Raw genomic sequence first — 27,191 nt, 5'->3', positions numbered from 1 at the left:
GTTTTGTTTATGAAATTACAATATGACCTCCCAGAAGACTCTGGAATCTACCTAATTCATGTACCACCACCATTGGCCCCCAGAAAATGAAAGTAAAGGATCTTTCAAGTTGTTTTCCACATCTTTTTTCAAAGAACCCGAATCCCTGCTTTCATTTCCTCTGATTTGTTCATTTTACTTCTTTCTCTTTACTTCCCCTAAACCACACTGGCCAGAACAGGTGTACTAGCAGGACTGAATACCCGAGGAAATGATCAGCCTTGGTTGGTTGAGAGCAGTACATTAGGAAATAGTTGACTTTTCTTCATTTCCTCCTAGAAAGCTTGACTCAAGTGAAAGACAACCTCAGAGATGCAGGAAAGAAATAGTTCTGTTGTTTTAGTTATGTTTCCTGTTTTTGAAATAAAATACTTGACACCCAAAGTTAAAGTAGGAAAGGTTTATTGTAGCTGACAGTTTGTAGATGTTTCGGTTCATACTCGGCTGGCTTCAAGGCAAGGTGGCATGGCAGAGGGGCACCACAAAGGAGAAAAAGTCCATGCAAGCAGGAGGCAGCAAAGTAGCAAAGATGCGGAAAGCAACGAGAGATGACGCTCTTTCTGTCCCTTACATCCTATCCAGGCTCCCCCCGCCCCCTTTGGGCAGGCATCACAAACACCCGAGATGGGCAGCCATAATCCTCGCATTGCACCTAGCATTGCAGCCTCAGAATCACACCCTTGATCCCAGCATCACACATACGGAACCGCCTGATCTAGTATGAAAAGCCCCTCCTATGACTGCCTGAGGCTTTGGGGCAATTTCTAGATATAAGCCACAACACCCACGTAAGCATTACTCCTTCTGAAAGTAGTAGGAATTTGTACACTGAGCTGAGAAAAACTGAGTTGTTCACAATGACCTGTATAAAATAGTGACAACATTTATACATATTAAGAAAATACTCTGGATCTTAAATCTTTTCATGTAATGTATCTTAATGAAATCCTTGTCATAAGTTATTGGTTATCTATCATTGCCTAACTGGAAATCCCACAGTTTAGTAATTTAAGACAGATATCATTTATTGGACAAGGATCCCATTATTCCACATATTTATTTATCTGAGTCACCTGCACACTTGGGGGATCCATCCCAGATCTTTGTGCCTGGGATTTCGGCTAAGATGACTGAGAAGATACCAGGCTCTTCTCTCCTCTAGAGCTCTTCTTCATGAAGGCTCCTTAACAGGGTAATCTTCTTTCTTTACAAGGAGGCTGGAGCTCAGGACAACAGCAGTAGAAAATAAGACTTTTCAAATCAAGACCTAGAACAGAATTTCTTCATGCACACTTCTGCAGCAGTATATAAGTCAAAGGAAGTCACAAAGCTAGCTCAGATTTAATGTTAAAGTAGGCTATAAAAATCATGAATTTAGGGAGCCCAGAATCATTTGGGACTATAAAGGCTGATTGTAACTAAAGGTTGATTGTAACTGTAAACTTGGGTAATCCATATTACTTAGAAATTTTGCCAAACATTATTCTAGATGTTTCTGGGAACATATTTTAAGATGAGAATTAAAATGGGACATTTAAATCAGCAGCCTTTCACTAAAACAAATTACTGAAAGTGGATATACCTCATCAAAAAATTAAAAGACCTCTAGAGAAATTACTGGCATCTCAAAAGACAATTTTGCCGGTAAGATGACCTGGATTTGTATCAACTCTTACCAGAGTCTTGGCATAACCTGCCAATAAGAGAGTTACCAGCCTTCTTAACAGCATGAGTTAATTCATTAAGTGAATCATGAATCTCAATCTCTCACTCACTCTCTTTCTTTCTCTGTCTCTTTGTCTCTGTCTCTGTCTCTGTCTCTGTCTCTGTCTCTATCTCTGTTTCTCTCTCTGTCTCTCTCTGTCTGTGTCTGTCTCTCTCTGTTTCCCTCTTTGTCCCTCCCCCTTTTCTCTCCCCATCCTTCCTTTCCTTTCTATATATTTACAAATAAGAATGTATTATATATTATATATACTATCTGCACATATCTAGATCTTACTGGGTCTATGACTCTCAAGAACAAATGCCAGGACCATTTTGCAAAGGCATCCTAAATTTTCCAAACAAGGCCCGTCATCGCAAAAAATCTTAATAGTATGTAAGATACGTAGTAGATATGTAAGGATACTCAAGGAATTTTTTTATCTGGGCAGAGAGAAGATGTATAAAATATTAAGGCTGCCAAAGATAATGCAAAAGTCGTTAATTGGCAAAGTATCTCTATGAGAGTAAATATGAGTTACACCTGGAGAATGTTGGTATGACAACATAGGCACAAATAGGTGTTCCTCAACTCCCAAATTTGCATGTTGAATTCTTAATAACCCTGTACATTAATACCCTATGCTTAGAAATCATGTATTTATTCCAGAGTGAATGAAGAAACTTCCCAACTAAATGGAGCCATAAATCTTTAAATATATAGCCAAGCTACGTGCCTAGGTCTTGCAACACATAATGGATCTTATGGCTGGTAAAAAAAAAATACCTGAGGAGATAATATCTTTATCTAATGCCTTTCATTTCTTACATGATAGGGAATTCTCTTTAGCATATCACTTCCCAGCTCAGTTATGTACCTTATTTTGAAACCTAAAATATTAAGCTTAAACTAATGTTAAAGCAATGGAGCTGTATTAGTTCACTACTGCTGTTATCATAAAATACTACAAGTCACGTTTAGACAACAGAGATTTAGTGTCCCACATCTCTGAAGACTAACAGTTCGAGACTATGGTCTCAGAAGGGTCATGCCTCCTCCACCTCCAAAGGTGCTAAGGAAAGATCTATTCCATGCCTTTCTCCCAGCTTCTGGTGTTTATTGTCAATATTTTGTATTCTTTGCCTTGTACATAAATCACAATGATGTTGGTCTTTTTGTTTACATTATGAGGGCAGGGGAGATAGTTCAGTAGAATAAGGGCTTGCCTGGCAAGCACGGGGTCCTGAGTTCCATCCCCAGTCCTGCAAAAAAAAACACAAAACACCAAAAACATGTTTTCTGTGTGTATCCACATGTGTATCTGTGTTTAAATTTCCCCTTTTTATAAACACCTATGTCATAGTGGATTTGGAGATACCTTACTCCCATAAGGTATCATCTTTAACAACATTAGAATAACTATACTTATCTCCAAACCACATTCTGAGGTACTGGGTATTATGATTTCAACACATTCATTTGACAAATAAGGAGCATATCAGTACCTATAAGTGTATCATAGTACTAGTACACTAAAATCTAAGATTAAAAATGTAATGCACACTCTGCCTTTATTTTCTGTGATATAATTAATCCCTTGGGTTGAGGAGGCTTCTCTGTTCTTTAGATATCTCTTCTGTGTCAGATAGTCTTGTGTTGTGTCCCAAGCTTTTGCCTTCTCTATTGAGAGTGTGGCATTGGTTTCTGCTTGGCACTGTCCTCCATCCTGGAGTCTTCCAGTTGGACTAGTCCTTCTAGGTTACCTCCTGCCCCCTCTTTACCATGAAGATTTTCCAGTAGGTCTGGACCTCAGTCTGGGCCCCACTGGCTCTAACAGCTCACCGGGCTCAGCCACAGGCCTCAGCCCCTTCATCCTCTGTCACTAAAGAAAGAATCACTGCCACCCTTCTTGCAGGAGAGCTCACTCTATAGACTTTAAGTATTGTCCATGCTTAGCACAAGAGATAGGGAATAAATTTAAAACACATTTATTGAGGAATGAGAAGTGAGAACGGATGAAGAGTTTCTTGTGCCCTAGCCATCCGTGTACTGCCTATCTCTCTCTTAGATCTCTGGCCAGAATCAAATCACCAGAGAAATTTACCAAAGTTGGCATCTCCTCCTCTAGATGAACATTATGTGTCAGGAATGTGGTGGATGGTCTTCACAATAATGCAAGTCCATCTAAAACAGAATTGAATCATTCACTATGTAGCTGAAGTCTGTGAACTGGAAAATGTGCTCACTTCTAGTGTTAGAATCATTTATTGATTTGGCCAATATTGACAGCAGGATCTTGGATAAGTCATTATCACAGTGCTAAGAATCATTTAGTACAGACATCTTAGACCCCCATTTTCTGTGTCTCCCTTTGACTTTGCTGTGTTTATAGTTCACTGCCCAATGGTAAAGCTTGAGAAAGAGTCTATAGATGCTACAGCAGAGACCAAACAATATGGTTCTCTTTAGATGATTATAGTGTAGGTGGAAGAATTTGTGAATAAAGACAGTTACAAGAATGAAAAGTGTATGAACCAATGTTCTTAGGCTCTATTGCTATAAGACTTTATTGCCAGAAGAGGGCAGTATAAAGTAACAGAAGAGAAAAAGTTTCACCTGGGCTTTGAAAATCTTCAGAATTAAATTGAGATGCAGGTGGAAGGATGGTTATTATAATATAGGTATGAAAATAAAATGTATTAGGAGCATAATATGAAAGCATAAGTACACACTGAGTTCCAGTCAGTTAAAATGATTTTATTTCATACTCAGTGTCAAAACTCTGAGGCTATTAACTTAGAATCCGTCTCACAAAGTGAAACTGAATGCATTTCTAAACAGATTAAAGAACTGTGGCATTGGTTTCTGCTTGGCACTGTCCCCCACCCTGGAGTCTTCCAGGATGAAGTACACACTGAGTTACATTCAGTTAAAATGATTTTATTTTATTTCATACTCAGAGTCAAAACTCTGAGGCTGTTAATTTAGAATCCGTTTCACAAAGTGAAACTGAGTATATTTCTAAACAGATGAAAGAACTCATTCCGTCCCAATTGCTAAGCTCCTTGATTACGTGAGTGAGTTAACTGTTTTGTGTTTCGGGAGCTATGCATATGTTTTAGACACAGATCAGCAAACCAAGGATTACTGGGGTGCTCCTCTAGTCTCTATCCAAAGAAGTAATGGCAGAAAAGTTCACAAGCACGGGGAAAAATTGTCCTACAGCAGATAAGTAAAGCATATAGAACTTCAATTTGCTATGATTAAAAACTACACTAGGGCTGGTGAGATGGCTTAGTGGTCTAAAGCACCTACTTAGAACACATTAAGCTAAGCAAAGCACAAGGACCACGGTTCAATCCCCCAGCACCACATGCCAGTCAGCCTCGCCCCCTGGTGGGCTGAGCTGGCCACACACACACACACAATAAATAAATAAATAAATAAATAAAAATACAAAGTGATCTATTCTTTAAAAAAAAAACAAATTACACTATAGTATATAATAGTCAAGACTTCAGAAATACAACATAAGAACAAAATATTAAAAACTGTAAGAAAAAAGAAACAATTGACTAAAAAGGAAAGCCCATTAGAATTGCAGAAGACTTCTCAAAACAAAACCTTCAATCAAAGAGAGCGTAGAGTGAAATACTTCAAGCCCTAAAAGAAAATGACTTCCAGCCCATACTAATGTACCACACAAAACTCTTTTTCAAAATCAATGGAGAAATAAGACACGTTCATGATAAAGAACATTTGAAGACATTACTGACCTCCAAACTACTCTGAAATATATTTGAGAAAAAAGATGACAAAGGAAGGTTCGGAGTCCCGCCCCCGCCCGCACGCCTCGCCTCCTGGCCGTGTGCGCCTTGTCTAGCTCTTCCAGCGTCGCCGCCATAAGCAGAGTGGTTGAGCTGCTCCGGCTGGAGACCAGGCTCAACCGCGTGAAGGTTTCCCAGGCCGCTGCAGACAGCACAGTCCTGCCTGCAGAATGCTCAGCAAGATCCTCTGCTGACTGGAATATCCTCCCGTAAAAATCCCTTCAGACCTCAGGAAGTCTGTTCTTTTTTGTAGTTAAAAGAATTTTCGAGTTTCCCAGATGACTTTAACTGACCAATGACTAGTCATAAAAAAGAAAATTAAAGGCTGTACAAAACCTTCCCTTTCTTAACATGTGCCATAACATACAAACTTCTGCATTTGTCAGTCCTTAACATCTACCTCTCTGGATTTTCATGAGTTTCTATTTCACGGGGGTATTTTATATACAAGGGTGCTAACATAAAATAAAATGCTTAGTATTAAAAATAAAAAAAGATAATGAAGGTTGTCATTGCTTGAATATCAATAGAATGAATCAACCAGACAATGCAAGCAAACTGAACAGAGGAAAAAGGGAATCAACAGAAAAATAATACAAGGATGAGTTCATGTGTATCAATTATAATCATCAAATGTAAATGATTTCAATTCACGAATCCAAAGAAACAGACTGGCAGAAGGATTTTTAAAAAGACCCAACAATATGTTGCATAAAGAAACAAACTGTAGGGGGCCTGCCCCTTAGCTCAGTTCTTTAAGTGACTTCTTCAACAAAGCAGTCAGGCTCAGGTTGTTGAGGTTCAATCCCCGCAACTCAAGCCAGCCAAACCTGAGCTGAAGGCATTCGGAAAAAAAAAAAAAAAAGGAAAAAAAAACTGCATTCAAAAAGAAAGACATAGAGTGAAAGTTAAGGAAAATACTAAAACTCATGCAATTATGAATGAAAATGGTGAAATTGCAACAGATCCTGCAAAAATCCAAAAGTTCATTAATACCTACTTTAAGAATCTGTATTCTACTAAGATGGAAACAACAGAAGAAATGCACAAACTTCTAGATAGATGTGAATTACAAAAACTGAAGCAAGAAGATATAAAAATTCTAAATGAAACAGTATCAGCCAGTGAAATTGAAGATGTAATTAAAACCCTATAAATAAAGAAAAGCCCCGGTTCCTATGTATTCCCTGTTATATTGTACAAGAAATTTAGATGTTTTATATTAAGGAAATTATACACATTATCATTTTGCACATTCATAACATTTTTATTAATTTTATTGAGAAACAAATAGCAATGAGACCGTTTCAAAACCAATTAGTAGGACAGTTTTGATAATTAATACATTGCATATTGTTTTCTTTGTAGTGGTTATTCATAGCACAAGATGTAGACATGATATCCTGTCCAGACACTATTAGTACAAGTCTTTCTTCTCATTGAATTCCAAGAAAGTAGCTGTATATCTATCCCAATTATTTTGTATATACAGATACAAAATGGTTCTTCATTTGTGTCCCCTTTTTTTGTTTAGTTTTGCCAAAGATGGGTATTCCATTGTCATTTAAATATTGTAGGTGCGTGAATTCAGCAAAGTAATGCCACATAGTCCAGTAGTCCATATAGTAATGGGTTAACCATAGGACTGGCAATGTCAGAGTTGTTGACTTGAGCCTTTTACAGCTCAGCATGTTAACATGGCTTTACTTTTTATACTTCATTTGTATACTTTTCTGCTGGATGGTTAAGACCAAGATAAAGCAAGACGTGTATAAAACAAGAAATGTAACTTTTGTATCTGACAAGTTCAGTCAAATCCTCTCAGAATTTACCCTGAAACACTGTACCAGTTTGTAGATCCTTTGTCAGTGTCAGCCATGTGGATGAGTCACGGCCATTGCCTGACCAATTTGCTGTCTTACACATTCATAATTTTAAAAAAATTTTAGTTTTGCAATCTTGTATAAATGTGCTATTGATTAAGAAATTTAAACTTTGTCTTTCTGAAATCTCACTGCATTGGTACACTATTGGAGTTTGTATAAGAGCTTCAATTTTCTCACACTTAATTTTACCATTAATAGATTTAGATTTTTAAGATTAAGAATTCAGAAAATTTTAAGTTTTGATTGCTATGCCAGAATGGAAGATCCTCCATGTGACTCTGGAAATGAGAAGAATGATGAGTTAGAAAAGAAAAGCTGCATTCCAAGGTGAGGAAGGAGGAAGAGCCTGAAAATCAAGAAAGAGATGGAAATCTCAAAGCACTGAGAAACAGAATGACAATGCAGGTAAAATAGTGAGGCAGTAGCAATAGCTAGCGCAGGTTTGAGGGATGGGAGATGGGCTATCCTACCCTTCAAGCACAAGGTAAACCCGAAGAAGGCCAGAATCCATTGGTGATAGATGAGGGACCAGCAGTCTTAGCCAACAGAGGATTCCAGTTATTTCAAATGTGGAGATTTGATCTGAAAGTGACTCTTCCTGCATGCCAGGCAAAGGTTGAAAAACAAAAAAGTCCACTGAAGTACACATCATGCTTTGGATTGCTGTACCCAGGAGTCATTTGAGAGGGTGCTTATTGTTTTAGGTATTACAGGAATTGGAATTACAGAACAACCAGGCTTCAGGATCCTTGAGGACCCTTTGCCTCAGTGACAGGATGGGAAACAGCTACAAGAAATAGTTAGGGGATGGGTTGCAGACTGTCTGACATGTTTAAGCAGGGCACTTGGGTTGCAAAGGCCATGATGACGGGCAGCCTTGCTCTCCGGGGTAAGGAGCAAGGCCAGCCTCAGAAGGGAAGAGGCAGCATCCCAAATGCTGGATCACTCCCAGAAGGTTGCTTAGTTCCCGTCACTGACCCCTCCAGCACAGAATTCAGTTGTCTGTTTGCTTTTCTCCCTCTACGTTGTGCTTGGGGATTTAGCTTTGCCTGGGTATTTTCCAGGCCCTGGAGGCACAGTCCAGCAGCCTCTGAGAGGATTGAGAAACCTAGCCAGCTCACATGCTGCAAAACTAATTGGAGACAGCAGTGGCTTAGATGAACAAAGGAACAGAAGGAAACAAATAATAAAAAGCAGCTGGAGTGAACAGAGCACTGAAACAGAAAACACACCATACCTGTTTCTGCCTGGCAAGAAAGGCAGAGCACGGGTCAGAAATCATTACATCAGGCCCCAGACATGACTCAGGTCCTCCCCTGGATAGAGTCCAATGTGAGGGACCCTAGAAGGAACCTTCTCTAATTCAAAGGCCTTGAATGCAAATACATTTGGGAACTCATTTTCCTTTCTTTTAAATTTTTTAAAAATATTTTTCTGTTTGTGTTATTTCTCATTACTAATTTTATTTACTTTTTACTCTTTAACTGGACTTTTATATCTCTTTTCTCATTCTCATCTTCCTTTGTAAATCTTGTGCCTTCTTCCACTTTCCCTTGCCCCACTCTTTATTTTATTATTACTAATTTTAACATTTATTAATACTTAGCCTCTTACTATAGTCTATATTTTAGTATTTAGGACAGGGTCTACAGGGTCTCAATACACAGATCGGACTCATAGTGATCCTCCTGTTTTCAGCATCCTAAGTGCCGGCCACTGCACTCTGCCTAAGCTTTAGTCCACTGAGTTATCTGGCCAACCCTATAGTCTATATTTTAATTGTCCCTGATTTTCATTGTTAACAGTGGTACAGTTTTTGCTTTTAATTAGCTTTTACTATATTTCAACATCGTGTGTGTGTGTGTGTGTGTGTGTGTGTGTGTGTGTGTGTGTGTTTCCACCATTACAAGTTTTTTTTCTCTTCTCTCAGGAGTACTTGGGATCAAAGCCTCCAAAAAAGGCTGGCCACTAAGAAGATCCTTAAAACTGGTGCAGATTTTCACCCTAACAGATGCACAAATATCAACACTAATATAGAAAGTATGAAAAACAAGACAATTTGATTTGCAAAGGCTCATAACTTGCTAGTAACTGAATGAGGAAATATAAAAATGGATGAAATATGAACAAAGAATTCAAAAAGCCAACTTTTTAAATTACCAATGGCTTTAAAAAGAATAAGCAATTGATGAGTTAAGGAAGACAATGCAGGATATTAAGAATCAGTTAAACCAACAGCTGTTCTCAAAAAGAATTGAATATAAGTCTTGGAAGTGAAAATGCAATATGTCAAATAAAAAACTCAGTGAAAATTTTCACAAATAGACTGGATCAAGAAAACAGAATTACAGGGCTTGAAGATGCTATTGATAGATTATCACACTCAAAGAGTAATAAAGAAAAAAAACAAGAAATTATGAACAAATTATCCAAGGACTCTGGGCCATTGTTAAAATATGAAACATACTAAATTTTGGTGTAAAAGAGGACACCAAGGTACAGACTAAAGGCATAGAAAAATCTTTTCAGTGAAATAATAGCAGAAAACTTCCTGCCTTTTAGGAAAAAAAAAATGGATATCCAGATACAAGAAGCATTTAGATTGCTGAACAGGCTTGACCACTGGATGTGACAAGAATAGTGACAACAAAAGTTGAGAAGCAAGTAATGCTAATTTCTTTCTTTTTTCTTTCTTTTTCTTTTTCTTTTTGGAACCAGAGATTGAACTCAGACCCTTGCACTTTCCAGAAAAGCACTTAATCTACTGAGCCATCTCCCCAGCCCTCACTAATTTCAACAGTAGCTGTATTAACTTACATTCCTACCAACAGTGTAGAAGCATTCCTGTTCTTCCCACATCCTTATTAGCACTTACTATTTTTATAGTGTCAATAATAACAATTGTGACTGGTGAGATGGAATTTCAATGTAGTTTTAATTTGTATTTTACTATTTTTATTTGTATATTCCTAAGGACTAAAGGTTTTAGACATTCCTATATGTATCTATTGGCCATTTGTAGTCTTTCTTTTGAGAAAAATTTATTCAATTTATTTGCCCAGGAATAATTTGAACCATCTGTGGTAAGATTTTGTGTGTGTATGTGTGTGGGGGTTTCTTTTTTTTACCTTCCTTAAATACTCTATTCATAAAACTGGAAAACACCTTCTCACACTGTATAAGTTGTCTCTTCACGTTGTTGACTGTTTCTTTCGCTAGGCTGATACTTAATATAGTCCAATTTGTTGCCTTGTTATTATTTTGCATTGGGAGTCCCATTCAGAGACTTGTTATCTGTGCCTACAAACACGTTTTTTATGTTTTCTTCTAGCAGTTTCAACATTCCAGGTCTTACACTTAGGTCTATGATTCATCTTGAACTGATTTTTGTGAGACTGGAATGTAATTTCAATCTGTTACATGTGAATATGTAGTTTTCTCAACAACGTTTGTTAAAGAGGCTATCTTTTTTTTTTCCAGTGAATGTTTTGAGCCCCTTTGTCAAGAATCAGATGACAGTTTAGCTTGTTGTTTCAGTATGCTGCAGTCCATTCCATTGTAGTATGTGTCTATTGTTGAGCCAGTATCATGCTTTTTCAGTTACTATACCTTTCTAGTATATTTTGAAATCAGGTATTGTGATACCGCCAGCATTACTCTTTTTCTTTAGATGACTTTGGCCCTGACATGTTAAATACCTTCCTCTTGCAAGTGCCTTTGCTATATCCCAGATATACTGGTATAGAACATTCCCATTTTTTTTGGTCTTAAGAATTTTTTTTATTTCTCCATAGATACTTTTAATGACCCACTAATGGTTGAAAAGTAAATTGCTAAATCTCCATGTGTTTGTATAAATTTTTGTAGTTTCTCTTATTGTTAATTTCTAGTTTTACCCCATTCTTTCCTGATGAAATCCAAGAAATTTTCTTATATCTATTAAGACCTTTATGGCCCAAAAGATGACCTGCTTTGAAAAAGTTCCATAAGCGGCTAAAAATGATGTGTATTATGAAGCTGTACATACAACGTTCTTTGATGTAAGGGACAAATAGGCTCCAACACAATAATCTTGGGTGAGTTTAGCGTTCAACTTGCATTACAACCTTAAATAATGATGGAGAGGTAGGGGTAGGAGTACTTTTTCCCCAAGATGATTGAAGAGACACTTTGAGATAGGGACATCCTAGGGAAAAAGGTATCATGGCCCCATCATATCATTCTTTAGCTTCCTTCCCAGCTTTATTTTTCTACATATCATTATCACAATTACAAGACATATATTTGACATGGTTATTGTGTGTCAAATACATGATATTAAGTTTGGTGACTGATCACAGTGGGTACTTTGCTTTGACTACCACTATGTTCCTAAGTTCTTTTTTTTTATTTCTGTGTATTTAGGACAGGGTCTACAGGGTCTCACTATGTAGATCGGACTTGTAGTGATTCTGTTTTCAGATTCCCAGGTGCTGGGATTATAGGCATGAGCCACCATGCCCAGTCTCAATTGCTGTTCTCAGCGTGCCCCACGGGGTGGAGAGTGGGGGATCCTGCACAGCATACTGGGGATTGAACCCCAGCCACTGTGCTCTACCTAAGCAGGTGCTTTGGTCCACTGAGCTATCAGGCCAGCCTTGTTCCCAGGTTCTTGTGTACCACTTGGCATATGGAAACTGATTTGAACACTTGTTGGGTGAATGAGTCCATTAATACTCACAGGTTGATAGGAACAGACAGAAGATAATTTTCATCTTATGATATAGGGTTAAAACTTCACATATTTTTGTCATAAACTATTTTCCATGGTTTCAGAAAATTCACTGGAATAGAATTCTTTATAAATCAGAACCTTAACAGATTTTACCTAGTGACCCAGTACTTTCTAACAGAAAAAATACCAGACTCTTCTGTTTTGGCTTAATCTCAGTTTACTACTTTTTCATGTCATTCATTAAAAATCATAGTTATAAAATACAAATCCAGTAATATAATTGTAAAATTACATCAATGGCTGTAAAACTCACTTTCAGGAAAGGAGGCAGGGACCTCCAGACTGTTCTTAGACATGAATTAAATGTTCCTCTTGTGAGAACTCACTAGGTTGCCTCTTCCTTGTATTCTCTGTACAGAGACTGGAAAAACTGAAGAACATTAATATTAGTTTTCAAATTCCAGGCTTAATCTTATTTACACCAGTAATTTCTAAGGCCACTGCTTAGACTTTTATACCAGCAACTTTAGTGTCAAGTAATAGCATCTGCCTTTACATTAATTTCTTTGAAATTCAGATTTGCCATAGTCATAGAACATTGCTGGAGTGGAACAGACCTCAGATATTGAATGCACCTTGCTCAGAACATGTGATTCCCAGGGGACCATGGTGTGTGAGCATTTTCTTATACAAAAATGAATATTTATTGCATTATTCAAGATAAACACTTGAGCACCCACATTTGTTCTTTTCAAACCTTACCTAAATAAATGACTGTGTCCAGTTCTTGGGCTGGAAGAGCCTACTCACCTCACTCTCTGTGTCACTGTGATGGGTACCAGATGGAGCAGTTTCTGGAACTGTAAGTGCTTTGGAATGCAAGGACCTTCAGGTTGAAGTGCCCCATGTTGAAGCTCCATCGGCCCATGAGATTGTCTCCTCTCCACATGTGGTCATTCCTCAGGAGGCCCACTGTTCTCCTTTCTTTCTCAGGCAGAGACTGGTCTTTATACCTGTGCACATGTTTCTATTCTAAGATTTCTAAAATGTGACAGCCAAGAAAGAGGTCCATAAGTCTCTCAATTCGATTCTCTCATGTTAGAGAGAAGGATGTGCTGATTACTACAGACATGGTGGCTAGTTAATGATAAGGCTAGAACCAGAACCGAGATTGCCTGAATCTCCAGTAGGAACTACTTTGTCAACAGGGTCAGTGAAGATTCTGACACTTTATTCAAATGTTCTGTAAGTTCTTTCCTTGTTTTAACCCTATATCTACTTTAATGGAGGAGCTGGCATAGTGGCCATGCTATAACTTTTTTCTTACAGAAAACACCACTAACACTGTCTATTGGCTTTGCAACTACATGTCTTGAGGATCATCTTTTTCATGCTCTTCAGTAAAATTTTTGATTTACTTTTCCTTAGTCAGAACTCAGATACTTCTGTTAGGAATGTCTCACAGAAAAGAATTCCTGTGTCATGTAACTTCCACATCAGGCAAAAGTGAGGTATAGTTTAACAACAAATCAAAGATTTGAGGTTTCTGCACTAACTTATATGCCTTCATTTATTTCTCATTCAAGCAGAAAGGATGAACAATTATAATTCCATGTTCACTAAGTTCAAATGGTATCAACCCCAGTAACATTGAACATACATCTGTAAGGCAAATAAACATTTTTCATAGTACAGTTCTCAAACTATGGCTGATAGAAAAATCAGTCTACACTTTGAATACCATGATATGAATGATACATAAAATGAACTTATCCCCTGAAGTATTTCAAAGTTAAAAACAAAACATTCAAATTCAAATGTTTCAACAAAATTGAAAACACAAGCAGTACAAAGTCATCTTCAGCCACTTATTTCTCAAATGATCAAGAAAGAAAATAATGAGCAGAGACAGTGCAAAAAAGGAAAATGTTTATCTAAATAGATTGACTGCCCATGAAAATCACATCTCTTCTTCTGATTCATGTTCTCGTTCAGGATTTTTCAGGAGTCCAATTTCTGAGGAGCAGAGTCTCCTAAGTCTAGATTTTACCAACCTAAAGAAAAAAAAAATCATTTTTGTTAATGTCTAAAATATGAACTTAATATACAACTATAATGCAACAAGATACAGGTTTTGTGTAACTAGTAGAGACAGTACAAAATAAAAAATCAGTTTTATATCACTTTGGAGCTAGGAGAAGTTTGTAAATTAAAATGTAGTATAAGTAAACAGATAAAAATGTAGCTTTCAAATATATTATGTGATTTTTCTTTTCAGACAGGCTAACCTGTTGTTCAGGTTGGCCTTGATCTGACAATCTTTCCATCTCAGTCTCTCACAAAGGTGGAATTATAGGCATGCACCACCATGCTTGGCTATGTGATTCTGTAAGTTGGCATTAGAAAATAACATTCAAAATTTCTTACATGAACAAGAGAATCTCTGGGCTGTAGCAATCCCAAATGCCACTGAGATTTGGGGAATTTCTTCATTAAAACCACACCTAACTGGTCTTGCTCAAAGATTTTCTCTCCTGAAAAGGAGGAGCAGGAAGCCATCTCCTCCTGTAAATCTGACAAGCTAAGACAAGTCTCATACCAAGACAAGTCTCTGGACTCAGTTCCAACCTCTACTTGGTAGAAAGACACAGCCTTTTTTTGTGTCACAGGCACTTCAACCACATGTGGCCCTTTCCAAGAAGTACAGAGAGGTGTCCTTGATCTCTATTTTCATAGTTTCAGAGAAGCTAAACTTAGATTTGGCAGGACAGGAATTATAACTTTTGAGATTAGAATATCTGAAGCTTCTAAATGACAAAAGCTCAGCAGGTTCCTCACTTTCCTGATGCAAGAAAAAGGACAAGAACTATGCAAAACTTTTCCTGCACACAATTATCATACAGACATTTTACCACAAGTACATCAACAAAACAATTTCCAGGGATGCATATGGATATGGAAACAAATTTGATAAACCAAATCAAAGTTATTTCCTTTCAAGTAAAACTTTCCTGGTCTACCTGGACCTTAAATCTCATTTTCTACCTTTCCTCCTTCTTCCTCTTCCTCTTCCTCTTCTCATTCATTCTCTCCCCCTCCACCTTCCCCTCCCCTCTCCCTCTCCCTCTGTCTGTCAGTTTTGTTTAACCACACAAGAACAACTAAGGACTTACAAAGGACAAAGATTTAAGACATTTCTTACTTTCTCTTCTGATGAAGCTATGACTGTCTTTATAGAATGTCATGACTTTACTTGTGCTCTAAATCCCACTAAAGCTTTTTAGGAGCAGGGATTTGCTACCCTAACCAAAACCAGAATCTAGACCAATGTTTAATACACTGTAGTGGCTCAATACACATCTGACATTTCTTACTTGAGAAAATCTGCCAGAAGCTCACATAAATCCCTTTTTCATAGAAATTAATTCTTCAGTCACTTCTAATTTAGCATTAACTCCTCCATAAAACAATGACTGAGCAGTATCAATAAAACCTGCTGATTTAGGGGTCAAGAGAAGTCTTGAAAATCATTTTCCTTAATTATTAATTGACTATTGATACTGAACCCAATGGCCTCAAACCTTTCAACTCTGGTTCCCATGAAAGGCCAGCACTCTCTAACAAGCCAAAGACTGAAGAAGATTGGTGTCAACTTTTAAAACCAGATGTTGCCCTGCCCCCAGGGCTCATGCCTGTAATCCCAGCTCTTGGGAGACTGTAAACAGGAGATACACTATGAGTCCAACCTAGAATTTAAACCCTAAACACCCTGTAGACCTTTCCCTAAATTACCAAAAATAAATAAATAAAAACCAGATGTTGGGCTGGGTATGGTAGCACACACCTATATTCACAGCATACAGGAGGCTGAAGCAGGAGGATCTCTATGTGTGGGTTTCAAGCTAGCTTGGGTTACATAATCAGCTCAAGACTACTCTGAAATACATAACAAGACCTTGTCTTTAAAAAAAACCCATATTATTTCCATATTACACAAATTGTGAAATGCAATTGAGCAATTATGTGAATCATTAGTTTCATTCCTGAAGACTCTTGTGGTTAATAAAACAATTCATGACTACCTCTTGCAAAATAATTGTTAATATAGACTCTAATGACTCTTCCTGTTTCCCATTCCTTTTCTCTAAGGTGCCTCTGCTGTTGCTACAGGACACCAAGCTGAGACACATTCAGATACCTTTAGCAGGCTTTATCTGACTACTGCAGTTCTAAGCTCTGCATATGCAGAAATAACCATGTAAGTCAAACTGAGATCTGAGGTAACACAGTAAAAGTATTAATAATAGCTAGTTACTAAAATGATACAAATCCCTAGAATTGGGATCAGAGTGCATCTGTGTCCTTGATCTCACATGTTTTCTTCATGTATTCTTATTTTCTGACAAAAAAAATAGAGTTGAGAGAGTGGATTCACTTCCAGGAAACTACCCTATGCCTGGAATTTGGACTTTTCTACGTGTTGCTCAAAATCATTCACACAAATCATTGCTTAGAAAATGCATCTAGAAATGGAAACCATTTTTCTATTCATAAAAGGGTGGCTTTTGTAGTTTTGTACAACAGCATTGTTTAAATGTGAAATAAAATATAAGCACCTAATAAGATTTACACAGTTCAGTCTCACCTATGACTAATAGATAAATAGATAATCCACCCTGTGGCCTGCGGGTATGGAACTGGATAAGGCAGTCTTTCACCTATCCCTCTTAAATGATGAGAAGCACAGCTTTATCTTTCTGATACTGCAGAAGTGATACGAATTCATAACTTACTTAGACTTCAGTGAAGTTCTCAGTACTACGTCAAAAAAATTCAATATAATATTTTAACACATAATCAATGTGAAATAGTTACAAAGTACTACATGGTTAAATCCTGATCAGCAAATTTTTAAGACTGATGAAATTCAGGACTAAAAGGGCATTAGGGTTTGTGTCTAGTTATCCCCCCAAAGCCTCATGCAGTTATTGGGAAGGGCTTCTAGAGTTTGTGATTAACTCATGATCTAAGGCTTGGATTATGGGTGTGAGTGCTATACCTGCCCTGGGGCAGATAGCCTGAATAGGACATAAGGAAAGGAGAAAGATAGCTTCTGTTGCTTCCCCCTTTGCTCTTTTCTGTTTTCCACCACCATGAATGGTTGCCCTCTGCTATGTGCCACTCTGCCTTGGAACCAGCCAAGTATGGACTGAAACCTCCACAAGCTGTGAGCTAAATCTTTCCTTCCTTAATTTTGATGTCAGATATTTTGTCTCAGCAATGAGGAAAAAGTAGCTAAGAATTTGGCATCAAGAGTAGGGTCATGGCTGTGACTATACCTGACTATGTTGTTCAAGAGCTGATTAATCTTACAAAAGAAATTTCAAGGCAGTCAAATGTTGAGGCAGTGGCATGGCTATTGTTGGGGGCTTTTAGTCAGATTTATGTTCAGAATTAAGAGCAAAGAGCCCAGCAGGATGACATAAAATGTGAATTTGGCCAGAAAGGAAGCTCCAATAAAGCTGTGTAATGAAAAGATAGATCTGAAAGGATCTCTGTTGGTGAGAAAGAACAAGAGAATGGAAAGGATGGCCTGGGGGCATCAAGGAGGATGCCAGTCTCCACCCTTTGCAGTTTCAAAACTGCAATGGCAAAAGACTGCTTTGAGAAGAAAAGCAGAAAGCACCATGTTCCAGAATGGCAGTGGCAACCATACCAGGTTCCAGAATTGTGGTGGCATAGAGAATCTATTCCTCAGAATAAGGTTCAGAGTGCTCAGTGATCCAGGCATTTGATCCCTACAGCCAAGCAAGAAGAAAACCTGGCTACTGCACCAGCTGGCAACAGACCCTGGCATTATCCATGTAGCACTGGTTTTGTGTGCATGCTGAATGCCACAGTTCTGAGGTTAATAAGGCTGCGATCTAGATTTCAGAAGAAGGCCTGGGAGACTAGACAGTGTGCCCCTGGGAGGGCAGTGTGTGAATCAGAGAAAGAGAAGCCTAAAATGCAGTAGAAACTCCAGAATTTTGGAAAAACCAGGAACATGGATTATCTGAGGAAAGCTGTAAGCAGGGAGCAAAGCCAGCCCCAGAGATAAGCCATGGAAGCTACAACCAGGAGCAGTGCCATACAGGTGGAGCCATGTGGAGCTCACAAATTTTCCACAGATTGCTTTGGATGTTCCACATGGAATTTAATGTTTGCCCTTCTGGATTTTGGACTTCCTTTGGTTCCAGTGCTTTGTGTCACCTTGTTTGTACCTTTTGGAATGATAATGTTTTTCTTGTGCCATTGAATGTTGAAAGTGTTTAACTTTTCATTTGTATAGGGGCTCACAGCTAAGAGTTTGCCTTAGATCTTGGAGGAGACTTGGGAATTAGACTTCTCAGCAATGCTCAAACTGTAGGACTTTGGCAACTCTTAGTGATGGACTAAGATGTGTTTTTGCATAAAGGGATGTGCATGAGTCTTTGGGGGTCCAGAAGTGGAATATTATAGTTTGTGTTCAGTTGTTCCTCAAAAGCCTCAGGCAGTCACTGGAGCAGGCTTCTAGAGTTTGTGATTAATTCATGATCTAATTCTGGGATTATGGGTGTGAATGCTACACCCACCTGGGGAAAATAATCTGCACTACAATGCAGGGAGGGAAAAGAGGCCAGCTAGCAGCCACAAGCTCCTCCTTTTTGCTCTTTGCTGTTTTCCACCACCATCAATGGCTGCTGTCTTCCATGTGCTGCTCTGCCTTGGAACCAGCTGAGTATAGACTGAAACCTCCAGTAACTGTGAGTTAAATAAACCTTTTCTTCCTTAATTCTGAGTGTTGGGTATTTTGTCCCAGCAATGAGAGAAAAGTAACTGAGACAAAGAGCTAGTCATGTGACCTCACTAACAGGCAGTACTGAATCTTTGTAACATTTTAAAGCTGTTGTTTTTGTTTTATAAAAATGTTTAGAAAGTTTGAACTCTTGGACTTATCTTCCAAAAGCAGCATGAGAGTGAAACAAGAAAGCATATAAAACATGATTCTCAACAAATGAAGCCTATATTTAAGTACTCCTGAAGCACATATGTGTTAAAACAGCCAGAAAATGTTTAGAACATATACTTTATGTTTGGCAGTGTGCCAGCAGGTCTTTCAAAAAGAGACAAAAATCTAGCTGGCAGAGAAGACTAACACATTTGACCTAGTGGCTAACAGTACAAGACAAACCACAGCTGCTAAAATGTCTAGTGGATACAAAAGTACAGATGAGCAAGGCCAAGAGAAATCACAGATGCTTTCATAGAAGACATGTGCATTGATGTGAGTAGATCAGAAAAGGGAGATATGTGTTCACAAAGTTTAGAATGACACATGGCAGGCCAGGGAGAGATTTAAAAACAAGAATGTAATTTTTGGTTTCAAGAGAACTGTAAATAAATGAGAAGTACATCACTCTTATGAAGGTTTTTGAAACAGGAAGAGATCATAATCTTCTTCTGGCTCTGGAGGGGATCTGACATGGGGGAGAGTGTTTTCTTGAATTCTGGCACTATTCCTGGAGGCTGCCCAGACCTTAAGGAGATGAGGCCCAGATGTCAGCCTAGAACAATAAAGGAAGAGGTTGTTTCACTCGATGGCAGAGACAGCCTCTATGATGAACTCATGTACACGCTTTTGGAGACTGGAACAGAAGTAAGTAAAAATCAGGCAATGAGAAGGTAAACTATCTTGGCACCCAAAGAACTTAAAAGGAGACAATCACAGACTCAAAGCCTAATAATAACTTTAGGGAATTAGACAATAGAATAGTTTCTAAGCATCAGAAATAGTTTCTAAGTGTCAGAGCAGCTTCAGCCATAAAACACAAAGAACCATAAAGCAGGAGGAGTGACTTCAAGCTCATGTCTATAAAGAATGAAAGCTGGTTATAACAGAAGCTGAGACCCCAGTAGGCCTTGAAGCAGCTCTAGCATTCTAGGAATCTGCTAGATGTGCAGTGTTTTATATGGTAGCCAGTATCTACATATGGTTCTTTAAATTAACTGCATATGCACATAACATTAATGTGATACTAGCCCCATTTCAAATGTTCGACAGCAGCAAGTGGCTACCATGTTGAACACTGTAGATATACAACACTGTAAACAGGACATTTCAAGCAGGATTGAATTCTGGAGGATTATACCTTTATACTGGATAATTGGGGTTAGCTAAATCATCAGGTTTTGGCACTAGATATCTTAAAGAAAGAAACAATAGTCATTTATTCCCACCTACCTTGAAAGTTGAGGATTAATTTTCAATTCCAAGAAGCGTTCCCTAAACTCTAGCAATGTTTGGTTCTACTATTTCCATTAGGTGCTCTGAATTTTAGTTGCATATTTCTCTAAGTTAGCCCTAATCATACGGCTAAAAATTCTTCATGAATAAAATCTAAACCTCAATATTTTATACCAAAGAGAAAGGAAAAAGAAAATGCAAGGGGAGGAGAACAGCACCAGAAAGGAGATGATAATGTTTATTGAGTTCTCATTAAGTTTTAAACACTTTAAACACATGCTCTCACTTAACTACTATTATTATCCTAATTTTACAAATAAAACTGAGACTTACTGTGGTTACATAATTGTCCTGAAGCTGTACAGACAATAGGCAGCAGAACTATGCAAATATGTTCTTATCAATTTGTTGATTGCTTCTCACTTTCTCATGGAACATTGTATCATGATTCTTACTTTAAAATGTACCATATAACTTATAGAAATAATAGAGTTCATGTCAAAATTAGCACATTTTCAAAATTAATTCATAAAAGTTTGTGAAATGGCCTTAAGCTTAGGAACTACTATACACAGACTATATAAACACAAGTAAAGGAAGATTTACTATAGACTAGGTGGATCATTCCAAGCAGCACACAGCACATGGAAGAGGGTGATAAAGGGTGATTCATTGGTTGGAGAACAGCAGAAACTTTGTTCAGCTTTTACACTTTCAAACTAGCATGTATTCTTCTTACTGACACCATCTGTATTTACGGATAATCTTCACCTACTACTCTGTCTTATGAAGTGACAGGAAATGAAAAGAAAATTTTGAACTTTGAGTTCAAAAATATTAAGTTTGATCACACATGTATATCAAAGAATGAATCTTCTTCCATGAACAAATTGCACTAACTTACCAGGTGACAAAAGCATAATTCACTCCAATAATGACATAGGCCAATGCATAATGCCAACAAAAGCATATGGTGAGAAACATAATGTTTTCATGATCACTCAGGTTCCATGCAGGACCTCCACTTGGGGGATACAGGACAAAAGCAACCTAAAATTCAAAGCCATAAAACACATATTAAATTAACCAACAAATTTCCAAAGATAGTACATTTCCAAATACTTGGTAACTAAGATAATTCCAATTATCTGAGGTATCACAAATAAAACATTAGTATTACTTCTTATTTTCATAATGTACAAATAATATATACAATATGTACCAAGTTATACACTTGAAAAAATACTAAAAGAGTACTTAATGATCAATTTTCATAAAACAAAAAGTGCTTATCTTTGAGGAGGGGTGAAGTTTCTAAATGCTCTGCATTTCTGTATTATACCATTTTTCTCTGCTGTTTCAAAATCAGAACAAAAATGTTCTAAAATTAATGAATGTATACAAATAACATCATTAATTACGAAAACATGGAAAGCATTCCTTGTATAATCAGAAACAATCAAAAGATTCTGCTTTCAGATTTCTCAACACAAATCTTAAAGATCTGGAGAATTTGGAAAGAAGCTTTTCAAACCCTAAAAGAAAACAATTTCCAGCCAAAATTAGTATATCTTGCAAAATTATGCTTTAAAATAATGAAAAGGCGATGACATAGAGTGGGCCTAAGGAGAGTCACATGGGGAGAAGATACTCTCTCAGGCTTTCACAGAGAGCACATTGGCCAAGCATTGGCCGTGACTCATCCACATGGCTGCACTAATAAAGGTTCTACAATCTGAGGTACAGGATCTCAGGACAAATCCTGAGGGCATTTCACTGACCTTCTCAGACCAAAAAGCTACAACTCTTGTTGCATAGGTCCTGCTTTACCTTGGTCTTAACCATCCAGCAGAAAAGTATGAAGACGAAATTATAAGAAATAAAGCCATGCTGTTAAGTTGAGCTGTGGGGGACTCAGGTCAATAATTTCTGACATTGCCAGTTAAACAGAAGACCCAATGCTATTATGGGCTACTGGACTCTTTTAGAATATTTTGCTGAGTTTACACACCTATAATATTCAATAACGGAACTTAGAAAAAATGGGGTATATAGATGAATGTCCATTTTGTATCTGTGTATTCAAAGTGGTTGGGATAGATATATAGTTACATTCTGTTAATGAATAGAATGATTTGTTCTAATGGTGTTTGTAAATAGGATCACAAGTCCGCATCTTGTACAGCAATTAACCACTAAGAAGAATATATGCAGTATATTATTTGTTGAAAAATAAAAAAAGAAATAAAAAAAGAGAAAAAAAAATAAAATAAAATAATGAAAAGAGAATCTAAAAAAAATTAATGACCACAAAACAAGCACTGCACAAAATAGTCAAGGGAATTAACAAACACAAAAAGTAAGGCCAAAATTACCATAGAACCCCAAGGAAAGAATACATCTAACTCTAACTGCACCATTAGCTAAATTAAAGCAAAACAGGAAGGACCCATCACTAAAAATAACAGTGATATGATTCAATAAGTACCTTTCAGTAACACCCTCAATGTAAATAGTGTTTAGGCAAACTGGATTAAAAAACAAAACTCAACTATATGTTGCCTAGAAGAGAGACACTTCACATGTAAAGAAACACATAGATTGACTGTGAAAGGAAGAAAAGGATACTCCATGCAACTGGAGCACTAAAACAGCCTGTCATAACTATGCCAACTTCAGACAAAGTAGACTTTAGGCCAAAATTGATTGGAAGAGATAAATAAGCTCACTGTGTATTGCTAAAAGAGAGGTAACAAGTGCAAATATAGCCAGGGAGGTAGCTCAGCAGCATAAACTCCTGCCTGGTAAGCACAAGGTCCTGAGTTCAATCTCCAGTATCCCCACCAAAAAACTTACAAATATATATGCATCAAATGTCCGCATACCCAATTTCATAAGATAAAACCTTCTTGATGTAAAAGGATAGGTAGACACCAATACAATCATAGTAGGGTCTTTAATCCTACACTCTAACAAAGGGACCAAACAAGCAAAAACTAAACAAAGAAATATACAGCACAGTATTTCATTCAACAACAGAATATACACTCTTCCTAACAGTCCTCACAACTTTGTCCAAAACAGATCATATGTTTAGCCATAAAGCATTTTAAGTAAACACAAAAAGTTGAAATACTTTTTTGCATTCTATCAAGTCACCATGGAATAAAACTAAGGATCAAATAAAACTAGAAATCAACAACAAAAGAGACCACAGAAACTATACCAATATGGAAATTAATACATTCCTAAAATAATCAGTAGAAAAAAGAAATCGGGCAACAAATTTTGGCCACATAGCTCAGTGGATTAAAGTGCCTGCTTAGGCAGATGCATGGGCCAAGGTATGATCCCCTGGCATGCTGTGCCTACCCCGCCCCTGGGGCACACTGAGATGGAGATTGAGACTAGGTGTGGTGGCACGTGCCTGTAATCCCAGTGTTTAGGAGGCTGAAAACAGGCGGATTATTAGGAGTCCGAAGTGTGTAATGAGATCCTGAGACCCTGTACTAAAATACATAAAAAAGAAAATGAATGAAATAACAATGGCAGTACAACATTCTAGAACCTGTGTAACACAATGAAAGTAGCTGTAATAGGGAAATCTATAGCTTTGAGCAAGTATAGCATATTTTCTGGTGCGATAAATAACCTAGAGATGCAAATCAAGGGCCTAGGAAAATAAGGGCGAACCAAATCCAAAACTTGTAGAAAAGAAAGAAATTATAAAGATCACAGGAGAAACCAATAAAATCAAGACTAAATAATACAAAGGATCAGTGCATCAAACAGTTGTCTCTTTAAGAGAATAAAGATAAAATAAATCCTTTAATCCTATCAAAAAAATAGAAAAGATCCATATCAGTGTTATTGGAAAAGAAGACGGAAAATTGTGGACAGACACTTCTGATATCACAGGAGTTTAAGACACTATTTTGAAAATTTATATTTCAATAAACTAGAAAAATCAAGGAGAAACTGACAAATTCTTAGACATGAAAAACTTTTCAAAATGAAACCAAGATGACAGGAATTCCTGAATAGGCAAACAATGGGCAATGTAACTGAGGCAGTAATTCAAAACTTTACCAACAAAGTTAAAGTCCAAAACCTGAAGGATTCACCACTGAATTTCACCAGAAGTTCAGGGGATTAACACCAGTACTTCTCAAATTCTTCCATGAAATTGCAAGAGAGGGAACACTGCCAGATTAATTCCTTGAAGCCAACACTACCTAGATAGCAAGATTGGACAGGAATTAAACAAAAAAAAAAAAAAAAGAGAAAGAAAGAAAGAAAGAAAGAAAGAAAGAAAGAAAGAAACCTAAAATACCAAGAATTAAACAAATGGGATTATATAAAGGAAATAATCAATAGTGAAAACCCAACCTGAAGAATGGGATTATGTCAGCTACTTCTCTGATAGATGAGTAGTATGTAGAAAAATGCATTCATGTATATTCTAGGTATTAAATTAGGCCTCCCAAAACAAAAGACCCAATACAAAAATTGGCAACGGAAGTGCATAGACACATCTCATAAGAAGAACTGCAAATAACTAATAAAAATATTTTTAAAAAAGTTTAGCAACTTTGGCTGTAAGAGAAATCAACTCAAAACAACACTGACACTCCATTTTAGTCCAGTAAGAATGGCTAGAATCAAGGACTAAAAGCCAAATACTGGTGAAGCTGGGGACAGGAAAAACTCCTCTACCTTGTTGGTAGGAATGGAAGCTAGTATAATCACTATGGAAATCAGTATAAAAATTTCTCAAAAAGCCAAAAATAGAAGCTTGATTTGACTCAACCATACCTATCTGGTCATCATATTAGAGTGATACATTTATATTCACATTTATAGCAATATAATTCACAATAGCTAAGCTATGGAAAACCTATATACTCATGAACAGATAAATGGATAAAGAATAGATGGTATGTATTCACAGAGGAGTATTACCCATAAAGAAGAGTAAATTTAAATCATTTGTTGGAAATAAGTAGATCCTAATGTTAAAATAAATAAGACACAGAAGGTAAAATATTAGAGTTCTTCTTATATGAGAAACCCAAAGCATAAATTTAAAGAACAAACGATTTTAGTAACAGTGAAGTATACATTTAAACATAGGGAAAGGGGAGAGGGAAACGTGTGAGGCTGATTTAAAATGATCAAAATATGATTTATATATATTAATCACCCCAAATGAGTATAATTGTTATATGCCACAAACATATACTAACAAAATATTTTAAAAGATGTCTGTTTTTTCACTTCCTTTTTTTTCTTTTTCTTTCTTTCTTTCTTTCTTTCTTTCTTTCTTTCTTTCTTTCTTTCTTTCTCTTTCTTTTTCTTTCTTCTCTCTTCTTTCTTCTTTCTATTCTTTCTTTTTTCTTTTTCAGACAGTGTCTTGCTATGTAGTTCAGGCTGGTCTTGAGTTCAGTTTGTAGCCAGGGTGGTCTCAAACTTACAACCACCCTCCTGCCTCAGCCTCCTGAGTGTTGAGATTACAGGCATGTACCACCACGCCAGGCTTCCTCACTTCTTTCAACATTGTCCTGGAAATTCTAGCCACAGTAATTAGGGGAAAAAGGATGATCTTTCTATTGGAAAGGAAAAAGTAAAACTGTCTATATTTACAAATGACATGCATAGAGAAAATCTTAAAAGAACCTACCCAAAATACTATAAAAGCTATTGAATGAGTTTAGCATGTTGCAAATCAGCTCAAAAAATCAGTTGTGTATGTTTACAGAAAAGCAATGAACAACCCAAACTGAAATTAAGAAAATAATCCCAATTTCAACAACATTAAAAAGAGTGAAATACATAAATAAATCTAGTCAAGAAATTCCATGGGTGGCAGTAACTCTGTCATAGAGTGCTTGTCTAGCTAGCACAAGCCTCTGGTATCAATTCTTACTACTTTCTCCAAAATAAAATAAATAAAATAAAATGCAAGAAGCTCAGAATTTGTATATCAAAAACCATACAATGCTTAAATCAATGAAAATCTTAAGAAATAAAAAGCTATTTCATTTACAAACATTAGATGCCTTAATATTGCTCAAATTATGAAAGCACCCAAAGCTGTCTACATATTTTGATGGAATTTCTATCAAAATCTTAATGGCCTTTTTTGCATAAATAAAAAAGCTGATTGCCAATTTCATATGCAATTGCAGTCAACCCAGAATAACCAAAGAGAAAATAAAATCCAATGTTAGAGGGCAGATACCTCCTTATTTCAGTTCATTACAAAATTATAGTAACCAAAATTCTGGTAGTAGCATAAAGACAGTCATATAGTACAAAGAAATATTAATAAGAATACAGAAATGGATCCATAGATCTATGCTCAATTGGATTTTAACAAGGTGCTAAGGTCATTCACTGGAGGATATAAGGATCCCTTCAACAAATGGTGCTGGGCTAACTGGATTTCATATTGGCAACATTGGCTTTGGACCTCTACTCACTTTATATGTACAAAATTAACTCAAAGTGGACCAAAGATCTAACTATCAGAGCTAAACCCTAAAATAAATAAAACAAAGCTTTATGACTTGGAATTTGATGTAGGTTTCATGCTTATAAAAAAATAAAGTGGAATAAACCCTGAGAAAAATCACATAAACTGGACTTGATCAAAATTAGAACTTTTGTGTTTCAAAGGACACTATTAAATAAATGAAAAGACAACTCATAGCATAGGAGAAAATATTTATAAATCACATATCTGATAAAAAGATTA

The 27,191-nt window shown here is 36.9% G+C and overlaps 1 protein-coding gene and 1 pseudogene across 1 annotated transcript in view; one reads left to right on the top strand and one right to left on the bottom strand.

Moving 5' to 3' along the window:
* Positions 1 to 4,923: 4,923 nt before the first annotated feature.
* LOC105742902 lies at positions 4,924 to 5,821 on the top strand (annotated as a pseudogene).
* Positions 5,822 to 14,027: 8,206 nt separating this feature from the next.
* LOC101570286 (transmembrane protein 45A) overlaps positions 14,028 to 27,191 on the bottom strand; it is a 113,635-nt gene continuing 100,471 nt past the window's right edge. The window contains exons 5-6 of the mRNA XM_004636587.2: positions 21,339 to 21,484; positions 14,028 to 14,222 (exon numbers count right to left, since the gene is read on the bottom strand). Coding sequence (XP_004636644.1) covers positions 14,129 to 14,222; positions 21,339 to 21,484 — 240 coding nt within the window. The 3' untranslated portion in view covers positions 14,028 to 14,128. The remainder of the gene's footprint in view (positions 14,223 to 21,338; positions 21,485 to 27,191) is intronic.

This window comes from Octodon degus, unplaced genomic scaffold, assembly GCF_000260255.1.
Source record: "Octodon degus isolate 3935 unplaced genomic scaffold, OctDeg1.0 scaffold00081, whole genome shotgun sequence".
In the NCBI taxonomy this organism is placed as follows: Eukaryota; Metazoa; Chordata; class Mammalia; order Rodentia; family Octodontidae; genus Octodon; species Octodon degus.
Note: the sequence above shows the minus strand (reverse complement) of the source record. Positions and strands in the feature narration are given on the sequence as shown.